This window comes from Cannabis sativa, chromosome 4 (genome assembly GCF_029168945.1).
Source record: "Cannabis sativa cultivar Pink pepper isolate KNU-18-1 chromosome 4, ASM2916894v1, whole genome shotgun sequence".
NCBI lineage: Eukaryota > Viridiplantae > Streptophyta > Magnoliopsida > Rosales > Cannabaceae > Cannabis > Cannabis sativa.
Window position 1 is genome coordinate 2,837,213 of NC_083604.1, and position 12,095 is coordinate 2,849,307.

Consider the following 12,095-nt stretch of genomic DNA (forward strand, 5'->3'; position numbering starts at 1 on the left):
GTATTGCGTTTGGTTGGGAGGAATGAAAATATAGGAATAGGAATGGGAATGGGAATAGGAATGGAATAAAATTTCAAATGTATAAAAAAAATTGATAAAAAAATAATTAAATTTTTTTTCTTGTTACATTGGAATGGTCATTCCTTCCTTTTTAAAATGGAATAGTCATTCCACCAAAATGGTGGAAAGAGCAGTCTATTGGAATGTCATTCCAATACTTTAAAATGCAACCAAACAAAGGAATGGAATAAAAATTATTTCCTTTCGATTCCATTCCATTACCTCCAACCAAACGCACCATGATAGAGTGTAAACAACAAAAATAATTTAACTGATATACAAACTTCAAACAAACTGGCTGAGGAGTAATGTCTTGTCTTTCACATTATTGTTAAATAGATTCTTGTATTGTACCTATACTTATAAGTTATCATTACAGAAGCAAAACAAAGTAATAAAAATTATATTTCAAGTGAATTTTTTTTTATTTATTCTAATAATAATATAGCTTCAGATTTTGATGTTATTCAAGAAATCTCTATCTCCCATTTATTTTCACTAATAAACACAAGACAAAATTAATCAAACAGCCCCTTTTATAAATGGTTATTTCATTTTATTTTTTAATTTTTTTATGGGACCTTCATATGATACCTTGAAATGCAATGTGAAATTATAGAATTTCACCAATCTCACGTCGTAATATAAAAGGTTAGGAACCATTCAATATCAAAATCCACTTATTTTAATTTAATAAAAATTATAAAAAACTATTAACTAATTATAAAACATTGGTGCCTTATAACAAGCTCGCAAGTTAATGATAAACCCAAACCGGAAGTCACCTTTGGTATGTTTTGCATTACATAGTGCCATAATACCAATTCTATATATTCACCATAGATTTTTAATAATCTCTTGTGTCCCTAATTAGTCATAAGGTTAGTATACAAACCCCACAAGTTGTTCAAATATGATAAGAAATTAATACATATATATATATTTATATAAGATATATGAAAAACACTCACAACAGAGTACGGATTCCATTTAAACATCTAGAATATAAGGTCTTTGAATTGGAAAGACAAAGATAACTAAATAATGATGAACAAGATAGGTGGTGAGAATTGGCGAGAGAGTGATGTCTGTCACAACTCAAACGGCTCAAGGTTCCAAATGCAAATTCTCCTTTAATTACATTTAAAGACATTGGGCACATAAATTGCTCTCGTGAACTGGTTTTATCCAGTTTATATATTTATATACAGTATCATCATCCGAAATCGTTGTTCTCACCTTTAGATAATGCAACATTTCAGCACCAACCCTTTTTGATCGATCCTTCCCTCGTCGTTACCTGACAATTAACACAAGAAATATAATCAGATTGATCAACACACATACGATTCTTTCATATACATTGTTCAGAGCTCTCCCTCTCTTTAATAGGAAAAAAGAAAAGAGAATTCAAGAAGATCCGAATCACATAAACTAGCAAACACATGATTTTCATTGCATCTAGTCCACAGAGCTCTGTTACCTACAATCTTGTAAAAAACAAGAACTATAATATGAAGGGCAAGATGATGATGATAAGCCATGTTTTTGGTAGCAACAAAAGTTTGATAGTTTGTAAGTGTTACAATTCCAGTTAGATTACGGCAATGGGCTGTTTAATAACCCATATTTACAACTCAATTTAATAATATTAGTCCACCTTTCACCGAAAAAAAAAACTATTAGTCCACCTTTCCAAAACCATCTTCAGATTTCTGTTAATCAATTCCTTAGTCATATGTTTTCGGGGTGAAAGAAAAAACTTGTAAATTTATTTTGAATATGCCATGTAACCACAGATTTCACAAAGATTTACATGCATGCATAATACTATGGCTAAGATATAAAGAATAAAAATGCCATGAGAAAAAAAATCAAATATGCTGTATGGCTACTGTTTTCATCAAGTTCTAAGATACATGCTTCTAAAGAACTTATACGCCATGAAGAGAAAAAGAAGAAATGCTGAAACGAACCTTCGGGTGGCTGAGCTAGCTTACGGTTTTGTGGCGACATCATATCTTTCTTCAACTGTGTCAAAATGTCCTCCATAGTGTACTCTCTTTGCCAATTAGCAAGCATCGGGAAAAGACTTGGTTCAACCTGGTTATTTGTACATATATGAGATTAATTGAGAATACCACAAGGAAATATGTGCCTGACGGTATACAATATCACTTACCATCCCACTTTCTTGGTTGACACAGGTCATGTTTATCCGTGTTTGGAACCTGACTGTTGGTGGAGTATCTGGATATTCCTTTCCACAGAATAGTTTCAATTGGTAGATTCTTCCTTCATGCACAGTCTAGCAAGAAGCATGATTAGGAAACAATGAGTTTCTCCTTCAGAAATGATATTAAAAAGTACAGTGGTGATGTGAATATCACAAAATCATATATAGACAAACAGAAAGCAACAAATTAATTGCAATTTGTCTCTGTATTGATCTCTATTGAATAAAAAAACCGAATCCTCAAAAGAATTAGTAAGAACTAAGAACCAACTATGCATTCTCTCTTCACATTTGTCTGTCTTCACAAGAGTCACTTTTTCATAATATCTATCCATGCAACAAAGTCTGGTTTTAAACATAAGATGAAATTCATCTTCAATCTTGAAAAAGAAAAAGAAAATCTTTCTCAATCTCATTTAGTCAGTAAATACATATAATATATTTTGCTCCTAACATTATTATAACTTCTCCAGAAACCTGATTCAAATATTGCACACAATCACTCTAATGTTTTACTAAGAATATGCCTCTCTGTTACTGCAAAAGGTAAACTGGTCAAGAGAAGGAGGAGAGGGCAATCCATGGTTAAACAGGCATGAAATATGCAATAACCAAAAGAAACCCAGCAAAACCACAAATTTTCACATAAGAAATCCAGGGGAAAGAAAATAAAAGTGTAATTTTTGGAACATACATTAGAGGGTCCAATAATAGTTCCAGTCCATGACTGCATGAATATATCATCAGCATCATCCATTCCGTAACTAACAGTTCCATCTCCAATTCCTTTTTCACCTCTCTCAAGCTCTTCCAACAATCTGAAATTTCTAGGAACTGCAAAGAAGCAGAAATTTCAAGAGATACTAAGATTAAGCATACAAATGTTAATAACAATTATACTTGAGAAGAAAATAAAAAATAAGAACTTATATTTCTTGCAAGTTATCTTCCTCTGAAGCCTGCTGTACAAATGAACAAGCTAGCATTCCTTTTTTTGGATAGGAAAGCTAGGCATACCAGATACAAGATCACAGCAAAATATATTTATCAACATAAGGTAAAAATAAGAAAGAACCCTTCACACACAGCACCATGTTCAACAATTGTTCTCATCTTGCGAACTAACAAATCTAAGAAATTCTTAATTAACTCGTGAAAAAGTGTGGTCATAAAAGTCAGATTTTGCATGAGTATATACACCTCCTTATGGATAAACTGAAACCAAATAACATTATATACAGAATGTTTGCTCTAAAGAGTTGTTGTGAATGGTTTTTTCTCTCTCAAGCTATTATCATTTCTCCACATTATATACTTGGAATAAACTTAAAATGTATGCAGTGGGAATTTTAGTTGGAATGTTTAGCATTGTAGAATGGATGATAACCTAAATGATAGTAGTTCACCAAATGAAATGAGTTAATTAATTGAAGTAGTTAAGAAACAGAGAATAGGAACACCTAAATTTTAAAAGAAAATTACAAGGCAATTCAGCATAACGTAAATATAAGCACATTGTTTAAAGTGGTAATAAAATTGGACAAATCTAAAATAATGATAGCAACAATGGTATGATCCTGCTTATATAAAGGGAAAATCTTAATCAGCTGTATAAATTAAACAATATGAATTGATGTGTCATACTTCATTTACAAAACTTTAATTGGATACAACAGTCTAGCTTCTTTCTCTAAACTGCTCTAGTACTGCATAATAACTTACATTATTTAAATTAATGAGCACAGTGAACATTGAAGACTTCACCTAACACAATCTATTCATGACAAACCGGTAGTATTTATCAACTCAGTGAAATATCCTAAAACAATTAAGAGTTTATGCAAATTACAAATCAGGAATTGAAGATTCTCATGTATACTATATGAGTTTATGACTTCATTCACCAAATCAACTTCAAAGCTCAAACCACTCAACTTCATGAATGATCCTCGCAAAACAAAACACAATTGTCGCATTTTGCAGACTTCACACACTAATATCACAAAATTCGTTGAAGAAATATCATTCTAACATAGCATTGACCAGTGACACAAAAAGAAATGTTGCAATTTCAGAAAATTATAAAGAGATTTCCTAACATTCACTTTCATAATATTAAAATCAATAAACACACAATCAACTTCTATTACAATATCACAGTGACACAACACTAAATACTTGATACCCATTTCAGCTTAACCATGGAAATCTAACTCTATGCCCAATTGCCCTAAACAATGACAATCAAAAGAATAATTAAAAAAAAAATAGCAGAAATTGATGATCTTGATCAACCATAAAATTTCAGACACCCAACCACAAATGCAACCACCCTAAAAGACCCCCCCGAAAAAGACAGAGCTTTCTAAATAGATATATCTCCCAAAGCTAAAAAAATGGCATAACAAGAAAAGCAAATAACGAACAGTCAAAAATCAGGGAAAAGAAAACCTAGAATTACATCCAGCAATTTTAGAAAATGAAATCTAGCAAAATCAGAGAATTAGAAGGGAACAAATAAAAATATAAATGATTTAGAGAGAATGAGAAATCTAGGTCTTGGAAAGCTCACCGACAACCCTCGATCCTTCGGAACCCATATCGATCATGAATCGCAAAACCCTAATGGGAGTAAAATTAGGTGGGTAGTAGAGAGAGAAATGGAATTGAACAGTTTAGAGAGAGAGGGGTTTGGGCGATGAAGACTTGCGAGTCCAAGTATGGTTCACAAGGAGAAAGCCATGGGGTCCAACATTGGAGGATAAAAAAGCAAAGAGCTGGACGAGAAAGAAGACGTGTATGTCATCCCCTGCTCTCCGCTCTATTCTCCTTCCCATACGCCCTTCTCCATTTATATTCTTATTTTTTTTTAAGATTATGTTTGGAAACAACTGTGTAATTACTCTATTACACTGTATAGTAATTACATTGTATTTTAAAATACAAAGTGTGTTTGGATGTCAAGTGGTACTTACATGTGAATTCCTAATATCATGTTTGGCATGATAGTTAGTAATTACACAATAAATTAATATTATGATATTTAAAAATAAATTTCGTCAATTAATAATATATAAAAAATAATAATCTCTTCATAAAATAAAGTCAAAACTTTAACAATTTAGTAGCAACTCTTTAAAATAATTTTTTTTAAGACTATCTAATTGCTCTTGCGTTCCATATATTTTGAGCTATTATATCTCTAAAATTAAACATATATTGCTTGTCATCATCAGTTGGCCCGTCACCAAGTTCTTCATCTGAATTTGAATCAAAATCAATATTGTTCAAACTTTCACAATTTTAAATATTATATTCATTAGATTTATGAACATTATAAGAAACAAATTATCATGCCTACACTATAACAATATTATATTCATTGATAGGATTTTCTTCTTTATTTGAGAGATATGGAATATATAGAAAATAGGTTTTTTTTTTTTTTGAAAATGAAATATTAACTTCATTGAAATTTAGCATTCATCATACATAAGAGCTAGAAGCTCATCAGGAAAACCAATCCTATGAATGCTACGATCAGAGAAAAATCGGGATCGCCTAGCAACAAAGTGGGCAACGCGATTTGCTGATCGTCTTACAAAACGAATACTAACATTATTTAAAGCTGACAATAAACTCTTACAATCTCTAATAACCAAACCAAAAGTAGAGGACATAATTTGATTACTAAAGATTGCTTGCACCGTTACCATACTATCAGTTTCCATGTCAACTTTATTCCATCCTTTGTCCTTCAACCAACTTAAAGCTTCTTTGATGCCAAGAGCTTCAACCACCTCAGCTGGGTAGTTTCCTCCCTGATAAGTGGCTCGGAGATCAACAATGTGGCCCGTCGAATCTCGAGCAACAATGCCGAAACCATAGGCACTTTCTCTCTCAAATAACGCTCCATCAACATTTAACTTGACTGTGTCAGAATCGGGTTTAGTCCATCGCTCAATGTTATTATCATGTTGCAAGAGTGACAATGATAATAAACTAGTTTTATCTTGAGCAGTACGCCAGTGGTCAAGTGTAGTCCATGCTGAATGAATGACTTGAGTTGGAGCGGAAGTCTTCTTCTCCCAAACAAGCTTATTTCGAGACTTCCAAAGTGCCCAGCAGATCATGATGGCACGGCAAGCTATATCATCCCCATACAATGCGAATGTAGATTCAAGCCAATAACCAATAGTTGATGAAGTATCGGATTGGATGGTGAACCCACAACGTTCCCAGCAACTGAAAGCAAATGAGCAATTCAATAGCACATGAGAAGCAGTCTCACCCGCATTATGGCAGACAGGGCACAAGGAGGATAGATCGACATTCCTTGAAGCCAGTTCAAGACATGTGGGGAGGGTATTGGTGATAGCGCGCCACATGAAGTTCTTCACTTTTGGTGGTATTTTAAGATGCCAGAACCTGTGCCAAAATCCAGAGTTTGGTTGATTCTGCTGACCATATGTACTAATCTGCAGCAAATCATAGGCACTACGGACAGAGAAGGAACCAGATCTTTCACCCCTCCAGGACCAACAGTCTTCAATTGGTGTAGCACTCAACGGGATTCCAAGGATCAAGTGAGCATCTCGAGAATTAAACATATCTTGAACCAGGGGGATATCCCAAGAGGTCTCATGAGTATCCATAAGAGAGTTGACCATGTGGTTAGTGAGGCCGAGAGCACTGGATGTCACAAAAGGATTGACGGGATCGGGGAGCCAAGGGTGCTTCAAGATACTTGTTGACATTCCATTACCAATGGTTCGTTGACAACCCAATTTAACCAAGCTTTGTGCGCTCCAAATGCTACGCCAAACAAAACTTGGGTTGTTGCCAAGCTCTGCAGAAAGAAAATCAGAGTTGGGATAGTACTTGGCTTGGAACACACGGCTGGCAAGAGATGTGGGTGAGACAAGAAACCGCCACCCTTGTTTGGCCAGCATCGCAAGATTAAAGTCATGTAAGTGGCGGAAGCCCATACCACCAGAATGTTTGGGAATTGCCATACGATCCCAAGACATCCATATGATTCCTTGACCTTTAGCACTTGAAGTTTTCCACCAAAAGTTAGCCATAAGCTTCTCAATCTCTTGACAAGTTTCCAATGGGAGAAGGAAGACACTCATAGCATAAGTTGGAAGAGATTGGATAACAGATTTAAGGAGAACTTCTTTGCCTGCACGAGATAGGAACTTGCCATTCCAACTATTGAGCCGATTTATAATCTTGTTTTTGAGGAAGCCAAGTATCACAGTCTTCTTTCTACCTATAATGTTAGGTAGCCCCAAGTAAAGAGAGCCATCAGTAGCTTCTGTCATGCCAAGAACATTACAAATCTCATTACGTTGTGGTGTTGCATTGTTGGGGCTGAAAAAAATAGAAGACTTAGCCACATTCACCTTTTGCCCAGATGCAATTTCGAAGGAGTGAAGCATTTGCTTGATGTTGATAGCTGTGGTGGGATTTGCTTGACAAAAAAGATAACTATCATCAGCAAACAACATATGAGTTATGGGAGGAGCATTTCTAGCAACACGACAACCTTGAATAACCTGATCTTCTTCAAACTTTCTGATCAAGGAAGAGAACCCTTCAGCACAAATGATGAACAAATAAGTGGATAAAGGATCTCCTTGGCGGATTCCACGAGAGGGAACAATCGGCCCCATGAGATGGCCATCATGGAAAACAGAATACTGAACAGAAGTAACACATTTCATAATAAGGCTGACCCATTTACTAGCAAACCCCATACGATGCATGACAGCAGACAGATAATCCCATTCAACACGATCATAAGCCTTACTCATATCAAGCTTCATGGCCATGAATCCTTTTTTACCTTTTGTTTTCCTCTTGAGATAGTGCATGATTTCAAAGGCTATCAGGATATTATCAGAGATGAGCCTGCCAGGAATAAATGCACTCTGAGTAGGAGAGATGATATGATCAATTAGCACCCTCATTCTATTGGCAAGGACCTTCGAAAGAATCTTGTAAGAGACATTACAGAGAGCAATAGGGCGCAAATCTCCCATAGAGGAAAAGTTCTTCTTCTTTGGAATCAACACTAGATGAGTGTCATTTAGCCCAGGCGGCATACATTCATTATTGAAGAACTCTATAACAAGCTTAACAATATCAGCGCCAACTATATCCCAATGTTTCTGATAAAAACCGGGACTCATACCATCAGGACCAGGAGCTTTATCAGGATGCATTTGAAAGAGAGCTTGTTTAACTTCCTCAGGTGTGATAGGGCAAAGTAAGGCATCATTTTGTTCAACAGTTACAGTACGCCGAATGCCATTAACAACAGAGCCACAAATAGGTTGATGAAAGGTTGTATATGAGAATGTATACATGTTTGATGATTGATAGAAAAAGAGAAAGTCAATACATCAAAAATAATTAAAATATCATATCAATTAATTAAAATAGTTTGAATTTATTTTTGGTATGTAATTACATAGTGTAATTACACCCAATTCTCATGGGGGGTATGAGAATTGGAGGGAGTAATTGAGGCCTCCCAATTACCTTACGTGGCCACACAAACACGTCAAACTGTGTAATTACCTCCAATTACATCCAATTCCAATTCCCAAGTGGCTTTCCAAACGCGCCCTAAAAGATTTACATATAAACTAAACTAAATATTTGAGAAAAATTACAAAATACATCAACATGAAAAAAGAAAATTATTTTTACTCTTGAATTTTTTTAATTACAAAAATATTTTTTTAAAATAAATCGTTTTTTAGTTGTTTTAACTTTTTTAATTACAAAAATATAATAAATTGTTTTTTTTTTTGCGTGTGTGTTGTTTTATAATTTTTTTATTTTTTTAAAAAAATGAAAACTTATTAACAAATAGAATTGGCCATTACAATAGATAAAAGTTCAACAGGTATATCATCCATAATAAAACTATGATCTAGGTATAAACAAGAGCTACGAACAACACAATGAGTAGCTTTGTTTATAAAACGCTTAACAAAAGAGAAATTGACAAAGTTGAGAGAAGTCAAAAGAAGCTTAAGTCTTCGTATTTTCACTTTTCCGACAAAGTGATTTTCGGAAATCAGGTAGTTTCGAGTCTCCTGTTTTTGCAAAATAGCAACATCTCTGAAAACTGATGACTAGCTTCACCAGAGCACAAAAATGGACTAAGCGATGTGAAAATATTACTTAGACATCAAAAAATACATCTTCGGCACGTTTTCCCACTCACCCAACGTCCAGGTTGACATCACATGTCAACTTGGGCTTGGATGTCAACCTGGGCGCTCAAATGTCAACCTAGGTGTTGTGCCCAAAATAACCTTCAATAAAACGGTCGTAAGTCACTCAATATTGATCTTATTCACGCGATTCAACTTATGTTTCGAACTTATTAGTTCAATGCTCTATCAAGTCATTTCTCACACTTCAATCACAATTCTAAAGCTATCAACTCCAAATTCAAACATTTATCTAATTGAATTAATTAAATAATTAATTAACCTAAAAAGACAAAACTAATAGGGACCCTACCATTAGGGCTGAACATCGGGTGGGTTTACCGGGTTTCGGGTTGGCGGGTTTCGGGTTCACGGGTTTCGGGTTCAAAAAAATGAACCCAAACCCGGACCCGAATAGGGCACAATTTGGTGGGTTGGCGGGTTGGCGGGTTTCGGGTTGGCGGGTTTGGGTTGGTCGGGTTTACTGGGTTGGCGGGTTGACCCGGTCAACTCAATCAACTCGGTCAACTCTTTAAAAAAAATTAATTTTTTATTATTTTTTTATTTATTTATTTATTAAATTAAACATATATAAATATAACAATTTGTTTATATACTATTGAAGAGAAGATGCATTAATCAATCCAACCAACAAACAAACAACCTATTCATCAAATCAAATCAAAGTTCATGTTATTGTTCATGAATCATGATAAAAGTGAAAACTAAAAATATTCAAAATACATCCATATCCAATATCCATATCTAAAGTCCATAAAGTCCATAAAATCTATAAAGTCCATAAAATAAAAATCTAAAGTCCATAAAGTCCATAGTAATGTCTCAATACTAAAAAAATGCTTATAAATGTTGCAATAGTAAAACCACTACTACTTCTACTATAGTACCAGCTTTTTTTTTTAATTTTTTCTTTGTCTATTGTACATTTTAATTTTAATACAGAACAAAAGAAAACCAAAAGAAATATATATATATATATATATATATATTTGTTAATTAGTACAAGAGTTCTCAACCCAAAAAAGAAAAAGACTATGGAAATTAACAATGAAATATGATAATAAAACCCCATTAAACAAAATATATAACCGTGATCAGATCATGAGCATAACCTGTAAGAAAGATAAAGACAAGAGAGAAAGAAAGGGAGAGATTGTATGGTACTACAGTCAAAATAAAACTGTTGAACTGAGAGAGTTTGAGGAGTTACCGTGGTGACTGTTGGTGCGGTGGGACTCGAGCGCGAGTGGACGGAGTCGTGGAGGAGCCGAGGAGGAGGAGTCGCCGATCTTGGAGCCAAGAGGAGGAGGAGCCGAGGTCTTCGTCGTCGATCCCTCCCCTGCGTCTTTGACTCGTCGTCGGTCGTAGCGTGGGTGGTGACTGGTGAGGATCGTGGCTGGTGGCGGGTGGCGTGGCTGGTGGCGTGGCTGGTGGCGTGGTCGTTCTCTGGCTGGGTCTGGGTGTTGTGGTGTGGCCGTGTAGTGTGCGTGGGTGTGGGTTTTTTTTAGGGTTCTGATAGTGAATGAATGTAATGTAATTGTAAAATGTAAATTTTTATTTATTTAATTATTAATTTAATATATATAGATATAAAAATAGTAATAAAAAAATAAAAAAATATATAATATATTTATATTCGGGTGGGTTGGCGGGTTGGCGGGTTCAACCCGAAACCCGGTACCCCTAAAATCTCAACCCGCCAACCCACCCGAATGGTACCGGGTTGAACCCAACCCACCCGAAACTTTTTTAAATTTTTTTTTTGGCGGGTTCACCAATTCGGGTTCGGGCGGGTTGCTCGGGTTCGGGTCAAACCCGCTCAAAATGTTCAGCCCTACCTACCATAGGGTAGATGCCTACCTTGTCTTATTTAGGGCAAAGATGGTGTCTTTTATCCTGATAATTTTTGTCTCAACAAATTTTATCTTAACAGTTTTTGTCGTTTTCCTATTTAATTAATTTTAAAAATTATTTATTTATTACAAAAATAAATAATTACTATTTTGCCAATTTAACATAGATTTCTCTGAACAGAATTATACAACTCTTTATCCTTTCTCTTGACAGTGTTTCAAGGTGCCAATTTGGGAATCATGAACCTATAATTCTAAGCTCCAATAAACTAGATTATTTATTGAGTCTCATCAACCAAATAATTTTTGTTTATTGATTCCATAATTACTCCACTATACATATTGAATTGAACTCTTAGTAATTATAAAATTATATTTATTGAGTTTTACTGCAGCGTCTATATTGATATAATCAATTCGAGTGATTAGCCCTCCTTGCATTAGTTCATAATTAATTTTGGTCAAATTACCATTTTACCCTTTTAATTACTTCTTTATCTTTTAGTACAATTAATTCACTAATAGAAGTATAATTTCGATCCCATCTAAATTTGTGCACAATTTTTCAGTTCCAGAATCAACACTTAAAGAGAACCTACATTTGATCCGTTATGAAATTCAGGATTCTATAATTGTAGATCATGTTTCCAGCCATCCACATTATTAGATTCCCAAAACAGAATTTATAAAAAA

General features: G+C 34.5%; 1 protein-coding gene across 2 annotated transcripts; it reads right to left on the reverse strand.

Moving 5' to 3' along the window:
- Nucleotides 1-1,015: 1,015 nt before the first annotated feature.
- Nucleotides 1,016-5,118, reverse strand: LOC115714365 (ubiquitin-conjugating enzyme E2 variant 1B). 2 transcript variants are annotated; one of them, XM_030643040.2, is made up of 5 exons: nt 4,869-5,118; nt 2,991-3,130; nt 2,243-2,368; nt 2,037-2,163; nt 1,016-1,360 (listed from the first exon to the last, which is right to left on the reverse strand). In XM_030643040.2, the coding sequence occupies exons 1-5, from the start codon at nt 4,903-4,905 to the stop codon at nt 1,302-1,304; spliced, it is 489 nt and encodes a 162-aa protein (XP_030498900.1). In that variant the 5' UTR covers nt 4,906-5,118; the 3' UTR covers nt 1,016-1,301. The 2 variants fall into 2 exon arrangements, with proteins under 2 accessions (XP_030498900.1, XP_060970777.1); XM_061114794.1 differs by having other exon boundaries at nt 1,016-2,163.
- Between the last annotated feature and the right edge of the window lie 6,977 nt (nt 5,119-12,095).

Bases quoted from the DNA above. Each gene is read 5' to 3' on its own strand.
- LOC115714365 (XM_061114794.1), bottom strand. From the start codon at position 4,905: ATGATCGATATGGGTTCCGAAGGATCGAGGGTTGTCG. The intron at 3,131-4,868 runs GTGAGCTTTCCA...GCTTCTTTGCAG, and splicing joins CGAAGGATCGAGGGTTGTCG to TTCCTAGAAATTTCAGATTG. The intron at 2,369-2,990 runs GTATGTTCCAAA...GCTTCTTGCTAG, and splicing joins CTATTATTGGACCCTCTAAT to ACTGTGCATGAAGGAAGAAT.